The sequence below is a fragment of the Eucalyptus grandis genome, chromosome 9, assembly GCF_016545825.1.
Source record: "Eucalyptus grandis isolate ANBG69807.140 chromosome 9, ASM1654582v1, whole genome shotgun sequence".
Taxonomy (NCBI): domain Eukaryota; kingdom Viridiplantae; phylum Streptophyta; class Magnoliopsida; order Myrtales; family Myrtaceae; genus Eucalyptus; species Eucalyptus grandis.
The window spans coordinates 12,429,624-12,441,264 of NC_052620.1; the positions used below are offsets into that span (position 1 = coordinate 12,429,624).

General features: G+C 42.2%; 2 protein-coding genes across 6 annotated transcripts; both read left to right on the forward strand.

The window, feature by feature from the left end:
- The first annotated feature begins 693 nt into the window (after nt 1-693).
- LOC104418322 (probable glucan 1,3-beta-glucosidase A) lies at nt 694-6,022 on the forward strand. Of its 5 annotated transcripts, none has more exons than XM_039301927.1 (10): nt 694-792; nt 1,111-1,224; nt 1,358-1,473; nt 1,591-1,710; nt 2,490-2,672; nt 3,065-3,226; nt 4,064-4,233; nt 4,320-4,475; nt 4,794-5,146; nt 5,297-6,022. In XM_039301927.1, the coding sequence occupies exons 2-10, from the start codon at nt 1,125-1,127 to the stop codon at nt 5,659-5,661; spliced, it is 1,725 nt and encodes a 574-aa protein (XP_039157861.1). In that variant the 5' UTR covers nt 694-792; nt 1,111-1,124; the 3' UTR covers nt 5,662-6,022. The 5 variants fall into 5 exon arrangements, with proteins under 5 accessions (XP_039157861.1, XP_039157858.1, XP_039157859.1 ...); XM_039301924.1 differs by having other exon boundaries at nt 697-847; XM_039301925.1 differs by lacking the exon at nt 694-792 and having other exon boundaries at nt 799-1,224; nt 5,297-5,476; nt 5,576-6,022.
- A 1,029-nt stretch (nt 6,023-7,051) lies between these two features.
- On the forward strand, nt 7,052-8,175 carry LOC104418323 (RING-H2 finger protein ATL11). Its single transcript, XM_039302350.1, has 2 exons — nt 7,052-7,690; nt 7,954-8,175. Exons 1-2 carry the CDS (start codon nt 7,052-7,054, stop codon nt 8,173-8,175), a joined length of 861 nt encoding a protein of 286 aa, XP_039158284.1.
- The last annotated feature ends 3,466 nt before the right edge of the window (nt 8,176-11,641 follow it).

Below are 11,641 nucleotides of genomic sequence, written 5' to 3' on the forward strand. Positions count from 1 at the left end.
GTATATGACGGTTCAAGTTGTTATATTGATTACTTATATTCAATGGATGCGTTTAAATATAGTATGAGTGATTTCGACCTAACTTATTTCTATTATTCTCTTCTTTTTTTTTTATCCTCACTTGATTTGGTCCTCACTCATCCCGCACTCACCTCAGTTTGAGTATGAGTAAATTGGATTACATATTAAAGTGTTTTAGCAATATGATTTGGATCGGATGTGAGATGGGTATGGATTGAGTGGGGTATATGTCACTAAATGTGCATTATATGGAAATTAGGTCAAAACAGGCTAACTAGGTGTATTTGGATCAAACCAAACTTGATTCGATTCATCGGATTTACATGTCTAACTTGCTGGAAGGCATCGCGAGAAGAAATATTCTCTGCTGTACTTGGACTCTACCTTGAATCTGGCGAGCATGTGCTAAGTGGGTTATTGTCTAAATGAGTTCCGGCAGAACGTTGTACCCTCCACGCTCGGTCCAACGCAAAAGCACAGAGCTCCGCCCAAATCGACCCTCCTCCTCCAAATTTAAGATCCCAATAGCGTCCGGCAGACCGCGAGTGGGCAGAAATCACACGAAACGAAACGAGGAAGGTACAGATAAGGTGGTGGAGCCAGCACTCACCCTCTAGAAATTCCTTTGGTTTCCATTTATTGATATTTCTTCCCGTAGCCAACTTGCTGAAGTTAAAAAGCGTGCCTCTCACCTTACTTTCTTGCCACATCAACCAATCTTGGAATCAATCCCTCTTGAAAAACCAACCCCCCCAGACCCTCCAAGGAAAAGTCAAGACACCCTTTTCTTTGCTTTCCCCTTTTCCCCGTTAAAGAACACGCTCGTGTGAGCACCAGATCTTTTTGTGCATACATTATTATTCTCTGGCTGTCCCCAGAACGAACTGCCCGTGATTCTAACGTTGTTTTTCTGGGTTACTTTCCTGTGTACTTTTGCTAATGCATAAATGTGAACGAGAAAGATCTTTTGTGCTTGTTGACAAGGTTCAATTTGGTATCGATTCACTGACAAGGAAGGAATTTGCTGACACTCTTGGCAGAATCAATGTCCGTGCTGTTTCCTTACGTGGGTTTCTTCTTGTCTTATAGATGGACTGGTTGGGATGCTGCTGAAGGCAGCATTGTCCATGGATCGTGGTATGAGCAGATGGGTAGGCGCGTTTCTACTGTCTTGTTGGCTCGTCTTTCGGACAGCATTTTGCGGTAACTCTCCTTGCTTCTCCTGGCTCCGTGTTCCGTGATGGTTTTTCGTGCAAGATGCTGAATACTTAAGGTGAGAGGCAAGCGTGATTGTGAAACGTCAATGCTTGATGTACTTCTTCCTGATTGATTTCAGTGGAGGGATTACATAGAGATGCTAAGGTGAGAGGAGTTAACTTGGGAGGATGGCTGGTTATAGAAGGTTGGATTAAGCCTTCACTTTTTGATGGCATTCCCAATGGGGATATGCTTGTGAGTTTCTTTGTTCCATCCATTTGTTTTCCGGTTTCTCATCTTCAATTTAGGATCACTTCTGGGTTCTTTGTGATCAGTGCGAGTGATCTAGTTGCTGCTGGCATTTGAATGTAGGATGGGACGCAGGTCCAATTGAAGTCGGTTAACTTGCAGAAGTATGTCTGTGCAGAGAATGGTGGTGGCACAACTGTTTCAGTCAATAGGGATGCTGCGTCTATGTGGGAAACTTTCACGGTGAGATGCCTCACCCATCCAAAACAGCCTATTGTAATCAAGAAGCTAACTTTTAATGAGGGATCTGCTCTGTCTTGTGCATGTAATTGCCATGGTTTTCTTATTAGCTAAAGGTATTCTTATGTTTTACGATGTAGTAAACATCAAGCTGCAACTGTCTTAAGACCAAAAACTGAAAATGTGTTGGTTTCTGCATTATTGATTGTTTAATGTTTTCAGAAAGATGCCCCGGTTAGGCACAGTTGCAGCAGAGGAAGAAAGATGTCTTTGGCTAGTTTCTTTGATATCTATTTCTTTCTGGCAACTGACATGAGGGCGTGTAAAATGGAAAACCAAGGAAACACTAGTGAAGAGTATTGACAAAGCCATATACATCTGGATCATTTCATCACTTGATTGAAAAAAAATTCTGTGCCTACTGCATAATAATGATGCAAAGTGAATGTTTATTAAAATTCAATTTACTGAGTATCATGAGTTGAAACGACATTTGGGTTTCATATTAGTTGTCTCCGTAGGTTAAAGTCACTTAAGACATTGTTTGGTATACCAAATTTGAAGTCAATTAATTTCTCACGACTCTGAAATTACATAAGGCATATTTTCTCTGTTCAGTCCATATCATGAAGAGTTCAAGTATGATATTTCAAAGGCGGCAACTGTCCTTTTCCACTTTTTATTTTGATATCAACAAATGGATAATTTTATTTGGCAGTTGGTCAAATGACAAGCTGATTAACCAGATCTCTTCTGGGATGTTTTATCCTCTCCTCCTACAGCTATGGAGAGTTTCAGAATTCACATTTCAATTTCGGTCTTCCTCTGGTCAATTTCTAACATGTGAGGGTGAAGGATGCTCAGTTTTTGCAACAGCAAAGACACCGTCAGCGACAGAAACCTTTTACATTGAAAGAAACGACAGTAAAATTCACATCAAACTTTCAACCGGGGCTTATCTGCAGGTAGGGGGATATTATTCTTTTATCATTTTTCCTTCTGTCTCTAAGAGGTCCAAAACAGATTTTCAGTCTGATGGATAGGAAAGTTGGTTTTAGAGCAACTCCAGTAGAGTTTCAGTGTTAGGTTTGCATATTAAATGGTACATAACTTCACAGTAAGATCTTGCTCATGGTGAGAGCTGATTATTCAAATCACCTAGAATGGCTTTAAAAATTATCATTATGAGATTTAAATTTATTTAAAATGAACCAGTAGGTTAAAGATGACTATCTGAAATTTCTTGCTCTTGTAGTTGACAATGTTAAAATGAGTCTTCTTGGATGATCTTTGGCTGACCTCTGAATTTTTCTGACACTGCTAGAATTTGGTCAAGCTTACATGGTTTCTTATCTAGGCTACAACAGCAAATCAGCTGACAGCCAACTATCCAGGGGAACCAGGATGGGATGATGACAACGCGGCTACATTCTTAATGACAATTGTGGCAAATAATCTGCATGGGGACTACCAGTTGGCAAATGGTTATGGTCACTCTAAAGCAAAAGAAGTCCTCCAGGTAGCTAAGTTGTTTTTTTCCCCGTTTCCTTATTCTTAATCTTTGCAAGGCATGAGATTTCTATTGATTCTCCTCAGCATACAGGATGGTGAATTTGCAATCCAATGCCAAGTGTAAATATTCATTTTTTTCCAACTGCTATCATTAGGACGTTCTTCAGCTACATGTTTTTGTTGTTACTAGGCTTCCTGCCTGAATTTCCAAAGATAGCATTTGATACTGAAGAGTTGCACTTTTTCTTGCTATGTGATGAAAGAAAAGATTGTAAGCCGAAATCAAGGTCAGAAAAATGTTGTCCAATGGCTGAATGAGGGATGAATCACAAAGCATTAATCTTCCTCAACATCCTTTCAGCTGTCTTACAGAAACAAAAGATTCGAGAGTCTGCGGTGTATCTGCCACAACAGATATAGACGCAACAAAAGACCTTTCACTAGGTAGGAACTAGGATTCAAGGTTTTGTGAATTTAGGTCTGATCAAGAAGAGAAATGGTGTCTGAAAACTATGCTGAAAGCTTTGCCAGTCATAGAATCACCTTCTAAACCTCTGTTGAATCTTGCTGATTTAAACACTGTACCCATATCCTTTTCTGAGACCGCCCATCCCCTTTCGAGTTCTCTTCTAGTGCATACAGACAACCAATCTTGACTCCTTTTCTTGTGGTTCTGTTTTTCCTGTCTTGATTGTATAGGCATATCCATGACACAGCTATTATGGTGATGGATATCATTTTTATCATCATATCCACATATCTTGATATGAAAAGGCAGGCTTTCATAGCATGTTGCACCATATGTTAGCTTCTTGCTGCCCATTTGACTTTCCTGAAATTGCAGAAACACAGGAGCACGTTTATTACGATAGAGGACTTCAGCTTTCTATATAGACACAGAATTAATACAGTGAGGATCCCCGTTGGCTGGTGGATTGCTTTTGATCATAATCCTCCAGCTCCATTTATAGAGGGGAGTTTGGAAGCTCTTGACAACGCTTTCACTTGGGCAACGTAATTTCCACTTCATCCTTTCTCATGAAGCATTGACATTTCTTTTGGTTTTCGTTTCATATTGACATTGATGAAACTTTTTGCAGATCCTATAACATAAAGTGCATAATTGACCTTCATGCAGCTCCGGGCTCACAAAATGGTATGGAGCATAGTGCTAGCAGAGATGGTACAACAGGCTGGCCGACGTCTCCAGATTACATCTCCAAAACATTGGATGTCATTGATTTCTTAGCTAAGCGGTGGGTTCAAACGAGTCGCCTTATGATGCTTGACTCATCACAGATTGTTTCTCCTTCCAGTACCTGATTTTTTTTCTATTTTTTGGTCTACGATGGCAGACATTGTCGTTCATCTATAAAAATGTCAATAAAATTTACAACTGAAACAGGCATATGCTCTGATATACTTGAAAATGAATTGTACTTGCAGCCATGGGGAGATAATGTTCAATTATTGCAGCTCACTATACTTACATATTGTGTTTATAGATACTTATATGTAGAGAGAGAGAGAGAGATTCAGTTGAGCTGTGTGTGAATGATCTCTTGCTTTTGCAGGTATGCGAAGCATCCTGCTTTGCTTGGGATTGAACTTTTAAATGAGCCATCTGCTGCCTCGGTTCCACTGGACATTCTTGTATCATATTACAGACAAGGCTATGAAGTCGTTCGGAAGTACTCATCCAGTGCTTATGTGATAATGTGCCAAAGAATCGGCAATGCAGATCCATTAGAACTATATCAGGCTAACATAGGCTCACACAACATTGTGGTGGATTTACATTACTACAATCTTTTCGACACTTTCTTTGTGAACATGAGTAGTGTGGACAATATACAGTTCATATACCAAAGCAGGGAAGCACAACTGAAGGCCTTGAATGGTTCAAATGGTCCGCTCGTTTTCATTGGTAAGTCGAGATCATTTTGCCTTCACCAATTGACAGAACCCATCCTCTCTTTTCCCTACTTTGTCCTCCAAAATCTGGCATTGGATACAGCATATGTTCCTCCATCAGATTGATAGTCAATTTGCTGATTTTGTCTTTGCGTTTTTTCAGGGGAGTGGGTGAACGAGTGGAATGTGACCAGTGGATCCCAGGCTGAATATCAAGATTTCGGGAAGGCGCAGTTGGAAGTTTACAACGCTGCTTCATTTGGATGGGCTTATTGGACGCTGAAGAACGACCGGCAGCATTGGGACTTCGAGTGGAACATTAGGAACAATTATCTCCAATTAGGTAAAACACATGATCCTCCAGTCGCTCTTGAGCAATTCACAGAGCACGCTGGTTTACACTCCCTGAGAGGCTCAAAATATGTGACATTTGCTTATGCAGGAGAGTCACCAGGCAGACAGTTTGCTAGCCAACTAGTCATTCTTGCATCTGCAGTTGCCTGCTTATTCCTGCACAACTCCTTGTGAAGAATAACATCGCCGGAGTTGACCTCCCTGACGTCTGGTGTTGCCGATGGAGTTTCATTCACGGAGTTTCATCTGCTGTTTTCGACCTCCCCAACTAGTCATTCTTGCATCTTCGGTTGCCTGCTTATTCCTGCATAAGTCCTTGCGAAGAATAACATCGCCCAAGTCGACCTCCCGAAACATTCTGCTGTTGCTGACGGAAGTTTCATCTGCGGCTTTTCCACGAACCCAGATTTTTGAATTTTGATGTATGGGAACGGATACGTGTCCGAACTTCAAGTGACCTGCCCGGTACAGATTCTCTAGGATGTATAACTTCATTCATTCAATGTTGATGATTCATTCGTTTTGCCCTCTTCCTCCAAAATCCAATTGGCATTCAACAAAGCGTTAATAGCATCTCGTACCCGAGTTAGGGTCATTAAATAGAGTTATAGACCCTGCTCAACTTAGGAAGCGATTCCCAACCATAACGTCAAAAGAGCAACTAAAGGGCTCGGCCGCCGATTGATATCCAAGTACAGCAGCATCCTAGGAACTCAATTGATCAATCGCGAACCGTAACCTTCCCGGAGATCCCGCCGAGAGTTCTTGAAACTCGATGACGACCGGGCCTCTGAACAAGCCCCCAATTCGGAAACAGGTGAGGTCACCACCGGTTAGGGACTGCAAGACGATGGATAAACAAACATGCAGGGATAAGCTTTCTTCTTTTGTACTCTGTTGTCTTAGTCCTTGGCAGAGTCCAACTGCCAGAAAGCACACGCAAGGAAACTGGATGAGCCCCGGATATGCGCATCATCCTGTCTTTCCTCTTTGGTCAACACTCAATAGCACTTTCGATGATAGCGCCCCTGGTTTGCCGGCTTTCGTTGCTGGATTCTCTCGTTCCCCCCCTACGCTCTCTAGATCGTATTAGATTCTTCCCGAAACGACCTCTTTCCGTCCCTCTTGCTAACCTTAAAAAAAGGAAGAAAATATCATGACCGTCCGATCATCCATGACTTGTCCCCATCCCCGCCGCCGCCGCCGCTGCCGAATCGCCAGCCTTCCTCAATCATATCCCCCGCCGCTGTTTCCAAGCCCCTGCCACGTCGGCTCCCCCATGAAAACAAAGACATATATATACATGAGCTTTCCTGCTTTAGCCTCTGTCTCGACTGAAGTACGTCCCAAGTTAAACCGTTTGTCGGAAACAGGTAACAAGATAAGCTTTCCTCAAATACAGACACAGTTCTACTCAAATTCCAATTCCGATTCCCATCCATGTCGCTGTCTTTGCCCTGAATATCTCCTCCGCCCGTCGTGTCACGGCTCTTTCCTTCGCCGCCGGCGAGCGTCCTTCTTCCTCTCCTCGCTCGACCCGCGAACCCTTTTCAGGATTCCGACAATGGGTCGGGCGTTCGGCTTCCTCTGCGCCGCCGCCGTCGCTCTCGGGTCGGCCTCGGTCCAGCTCGGCTGCGTCCGGGCGCAGGGCGTCCCGAGCCCGGGTTCGGGTTCGACGCAGACGGGGGTCACCAACGGCAGCGGGCAGTACGGGATGTACTCCAACCTCGACCCGACAATGGCCATCGTGGTCGTCGTCACCGTCTGCGCCTTCTTCGTGATGGGCTTCTTCTCCGTCTACATCCGCCACTGCTCCGAGGAGTCCTCCACCGGCGGCGGGGGATCCCGCTCGGCCGGCGCCGTCCTGCTCGTTGCCGCGGGCGGCGGGGGCGGCTACCTCCGGCGGGGCCTCGACCCGGGGGTCGTCGGGTCGTTCCCCGTGCTGGCGTACGTGGCGGTGAAGGAGCACAAGGTGGGGAAGAGAGCGCTGGAGTGCGCCGTCTGCCTGGCCGAGTTCGACGACTTCGACCTCCTCAAGATCCTGCCCAAGTGCGAGCACGCGTTCCACCCGGAGTGCATCGACGCGTGGCTCGCCTCCCACGTCACCTGCCCCGTCTGCCGAGCAAACCAGACCCCCGATCCCTGCCCCCGCCACGCCGCCGCCGCCGCCGCCGCCGCCGAATTGGCCGTCGACCAGAGGCCAGTAAGCCAGCGGCATGTGGAAGAAGAAGAAGAAGAAGAAGAGACCCGCCACGACGACGACGACAACAACCGCCGCGCGATGAAGTACAAAACGAAGTGAGAATTAACATCGGAGAAGGAGATGAAGATCCAGGGGCGACGGCGGCGGCGGCGGCGGTGAAGCTGCCGAAGTCACACTCTACGGGCCACTTGCTGGCCCGACCCGGACTCGGACCCGACCCGGACCGCTACGCGCTGAGGCTGCCGGAGGAAGTGAGGAGGCAGATAAGGATGGTGGCGAGCGCGAAGGCCGGGGTGAGGCGGTCGACGAGCTACGACGTCCTGCTGGCGGCGATAGAAGGGGGCTCGCGGAAGGGAGGAGGCCGCCTCTTCGCCGCCGCCACGCCGTCGGCGGCGGCGGAGAGGATTTATGTGGGGGATGGGATGGACGGCGGGGATCGAGAGTTCGAGGTAGGAGAACAGTCGCTGTCTCGGCTTCCCGTGTAGATTCGCTCTCGCCAGGTTCTTTGGTAGTTTCCAATGTGTAGATATTTTTTTTTAATGATAGAGATTGGTGGAAACGAGTCTTATCCTCTTAAGACATTTTTTTTTCTTTAATAGGTTGTACACGTTTTGTATTTACATTTTGAAGGGCTGGGTGAAAATAGGTTCGAAAAAAAGTAAAGTCAAGTCGAATCGGGTCAGGTCGAGTCATAGTGAATTTCTAAAGAAATTAGTTTCAGTAGGTCGAAACGAAAAGAAGGTTAACGAACGTGCTTTCGCATTATTTTGGTATAGCTTGTTCGCTCCGTCTTCAAGTTATATTGGGTCGTTCAATGTTTTGCCAACAACCAAGGCAGGTGCTACCGCCGTTTTGCCTCACCCGATTTTGTCTATTGCCGTGAAACGTTGAGCCTCAATTGTGCTGACAAATTGAGGTCATGGTGGTGTTGGTCTTGTCCTACGTGCGTTAGAGCTAACTTGCGGAAAAATCTCAAAGAAAAAGAAAACTTCTAGTGGTAGTATCGAAAGGGACATTTTCTTTTTAAGTAGTTAGTTCTTTTCCTCTTCTTTTCAATATGCCGTTTTCTGGATTATAGGTCAAATTGCTCAATTTGGTACGATCCATTTTCGACCCACCCAACCGCATTCAACCAATTTATATAATATGTCTAATTTAGAGAATTTTTTAAGAGCACGGCATATTTAAGTACATTAGAGGCCAACATGGTGAAGAGGAATAGGGATAGGTATCTTGAAACCAGCTAGCTGTATTCTCCCTTCGAATTCTGGAATATCTACATCAATGTCATAATCATAGGAAGCCCGGTTCAGTGCCTAGGGCCCCCACCAATTGGATTGGATTTTTTTTTTTTTTTCATTTCTTTCTTTTTAACTTCTCTCCCTTTTATTATTAATTACTTTATTTGTTTTTTTCATTTGAATACTTTCAATTCTAATTCATTTTGTCACAAAGTTTTCACTTTTATTTGTTTGCTTCTTGAGATATCTATCATGAAGATTTGATCTATTTTATGTTTTCTTTTCAGTCCATTTGTGTGTCCATTTATTAGCTTAAAGTTTTTTTTTCCTTTTTTTTGTAATAAAATTCAAGTATGATCAAATTGTTTTATGTATTTCTCATTGGCATCATTATCGGATGTTATTTTATTTTTCTTTGTCAATCCATTTACGTGTCCCTTTATAAGGCTTAAAGTTTCTTTCTCACTTTCATTTTATTTTCTAGTTAATCCTTAAAGAATTACTTATTATCAATCTGAAGAATAATTTTGCACCTTAGAAGAAAAGGTCCCCATTTCGATGTTGTCATCAAATGTAATGTTGCTATTCTTTTATTCGTAATTTATCATCGATCCCGGTTTAATGAGAAATTAGAATGACATCACATATATTATTCTTTTTATTTCCTTAGCCATAACAGATGATAATTTAGCTAACATTACTTGCAATTTAATAAATATCAAACTATTGGAAAAAGTAAATACGGCAGAAGATGAAATGCCATTTGTCTATACAGTCACTTTGGTTATTTTTCAACCCATTCCAGTACGTTTGGAGAATTTTGAAAAAAGAAATTCTTTTTATTCGATCAAGCCAATCTCACAATTTCACTTGTTTATAACAAGCGTGTTTAAAATTTTTCAACTCGACTAATTTTCAAGAAAACTTAAAAATATTATTTCATAGAATGCAATTTATTAAGCAAATGCAAATAGTTTTATGTAATAGATAACGAAAAAGTTGAAGAAATAAAAGGATCGGCAAAAAGATGTATAGTGGTTCGGCCAATCCTTTTGACTTACGTTCACTCTTATAGACCAGTAGCCATGAATCAAGCCAGGAACCGCTAGTAATTCTAAAGAACAAGCACCTCGAACTCTATAAACACTCTCTGTTCCCATATTATGGCACCCACAATCCTTACAAAGTATACAAATCAGTAAACAAGCAGTATTTTGCAATTAAGACCATAAGAGTAAATCAAAATGCGATCACTTTACATCGTGCTACATTGTGCAAGCAACTATGTCAACTCGTTGCACCATATTCTCACAACAAAATGCAATTACTTTACGCCATGTCATTACAACACATCATGTCGCTTTGTTCCTCATGTCATGTCTCATATGTAGGAGCTGCTAATGCTTTATCGTCACGTCTCACTCTTTTTATACTTTGCTATCATTCATGTCACGTCATCTTGTCATATCATGCGAGATAAGTGTAGAATTAGTCATTAATATTTTGACTCATTAGTTAACTGGGGCTTTAATATTTTAATTTGATCAATTTAGTCTTAATATAGTCAATTGAGTCCTTAATGTTCCAAACTAATTAATTAAAAGTCTTTGGCTTAGAATTGAGTCCTAAACAAACCCTTTATTTACCAAAAAAAAAAAAAAACAAACCCTTTTGTCTCTTCTTTCATTTGAATTACGTGACAAAGAGCAGCTTCCCTTTTGGGCGGAGGAGAGGGATTTGGGCCATTTGCCATATGGACATACGGTCGTGTTTAGAAAATGCCATGTAAGTTTTTTGACATTCAAACCTCACGGTCGACAGTCTTACAAGGACTTAATTGCAAACTCTTTTTTTTTAAATGATGAAGACTTAGTTGACTCAATTAAAATGTCAAGAATTCAATTAGTCAATGGCTCAAAGGAGAAGAGCTTAATTGACCAAGTCCAAGCATTAACGACTCGCTAAACTAATAATCAAATGTCAAGGACCGATTCTGCCTTTATCCCCCGTGTATCCAGTGCCACGCCATCATAATTGACATGTCATTTGTAACTATTACTTTCTTGTTGTTATGCATCCATGATTTATATATAGGAAAAGTATCAAAAACATACCTCATATTTCACTTCATAATAATTTACGCACCTCTACTTTTTTAAAATACCAAGTAGATGCACAAGTTGAAGACCACTTTACAATTCTTGTAAATTGAGCTTGTGTCTTATTTTTAAAAATGTCATTTTCTTTCAAAAAATGCTCATCTAAATATTGAATTTTCACGGCCACCCCAAAAGCACTTAACGCATTAGGTATTTACCTAAATCAGTAGGTCCTTGAGCGGATCCCACGTTAGCCCCAAGACGTTGGTCTCTAACTAGAAAAGTAAATGCCTGAAAAAACCAATAAAAAACCAAATCAACCAAACTTTAAGCAAGATGCTAAAATAAGTTTGCAAGGATAGACAATTTGAATCTTTCAATGCAGGGCTTTTTGGAGAGATATGCGAATGGTATTGGGAAAAATAGAAGTATGTAGGAAGTCATCAGGTAAAAAGTCGGTATGTTTTTGGTATCTTCCTTGAAATATATCTCGCCATTGAAAAAACAAAGCAAATTTGTATACTGAATCGCAAAGATTGTTTACATCAACCTATACATGAGAGTGGTGATACATCCTCCGACCAAAAAACAAGCCGAAATTCTGCTCAAGG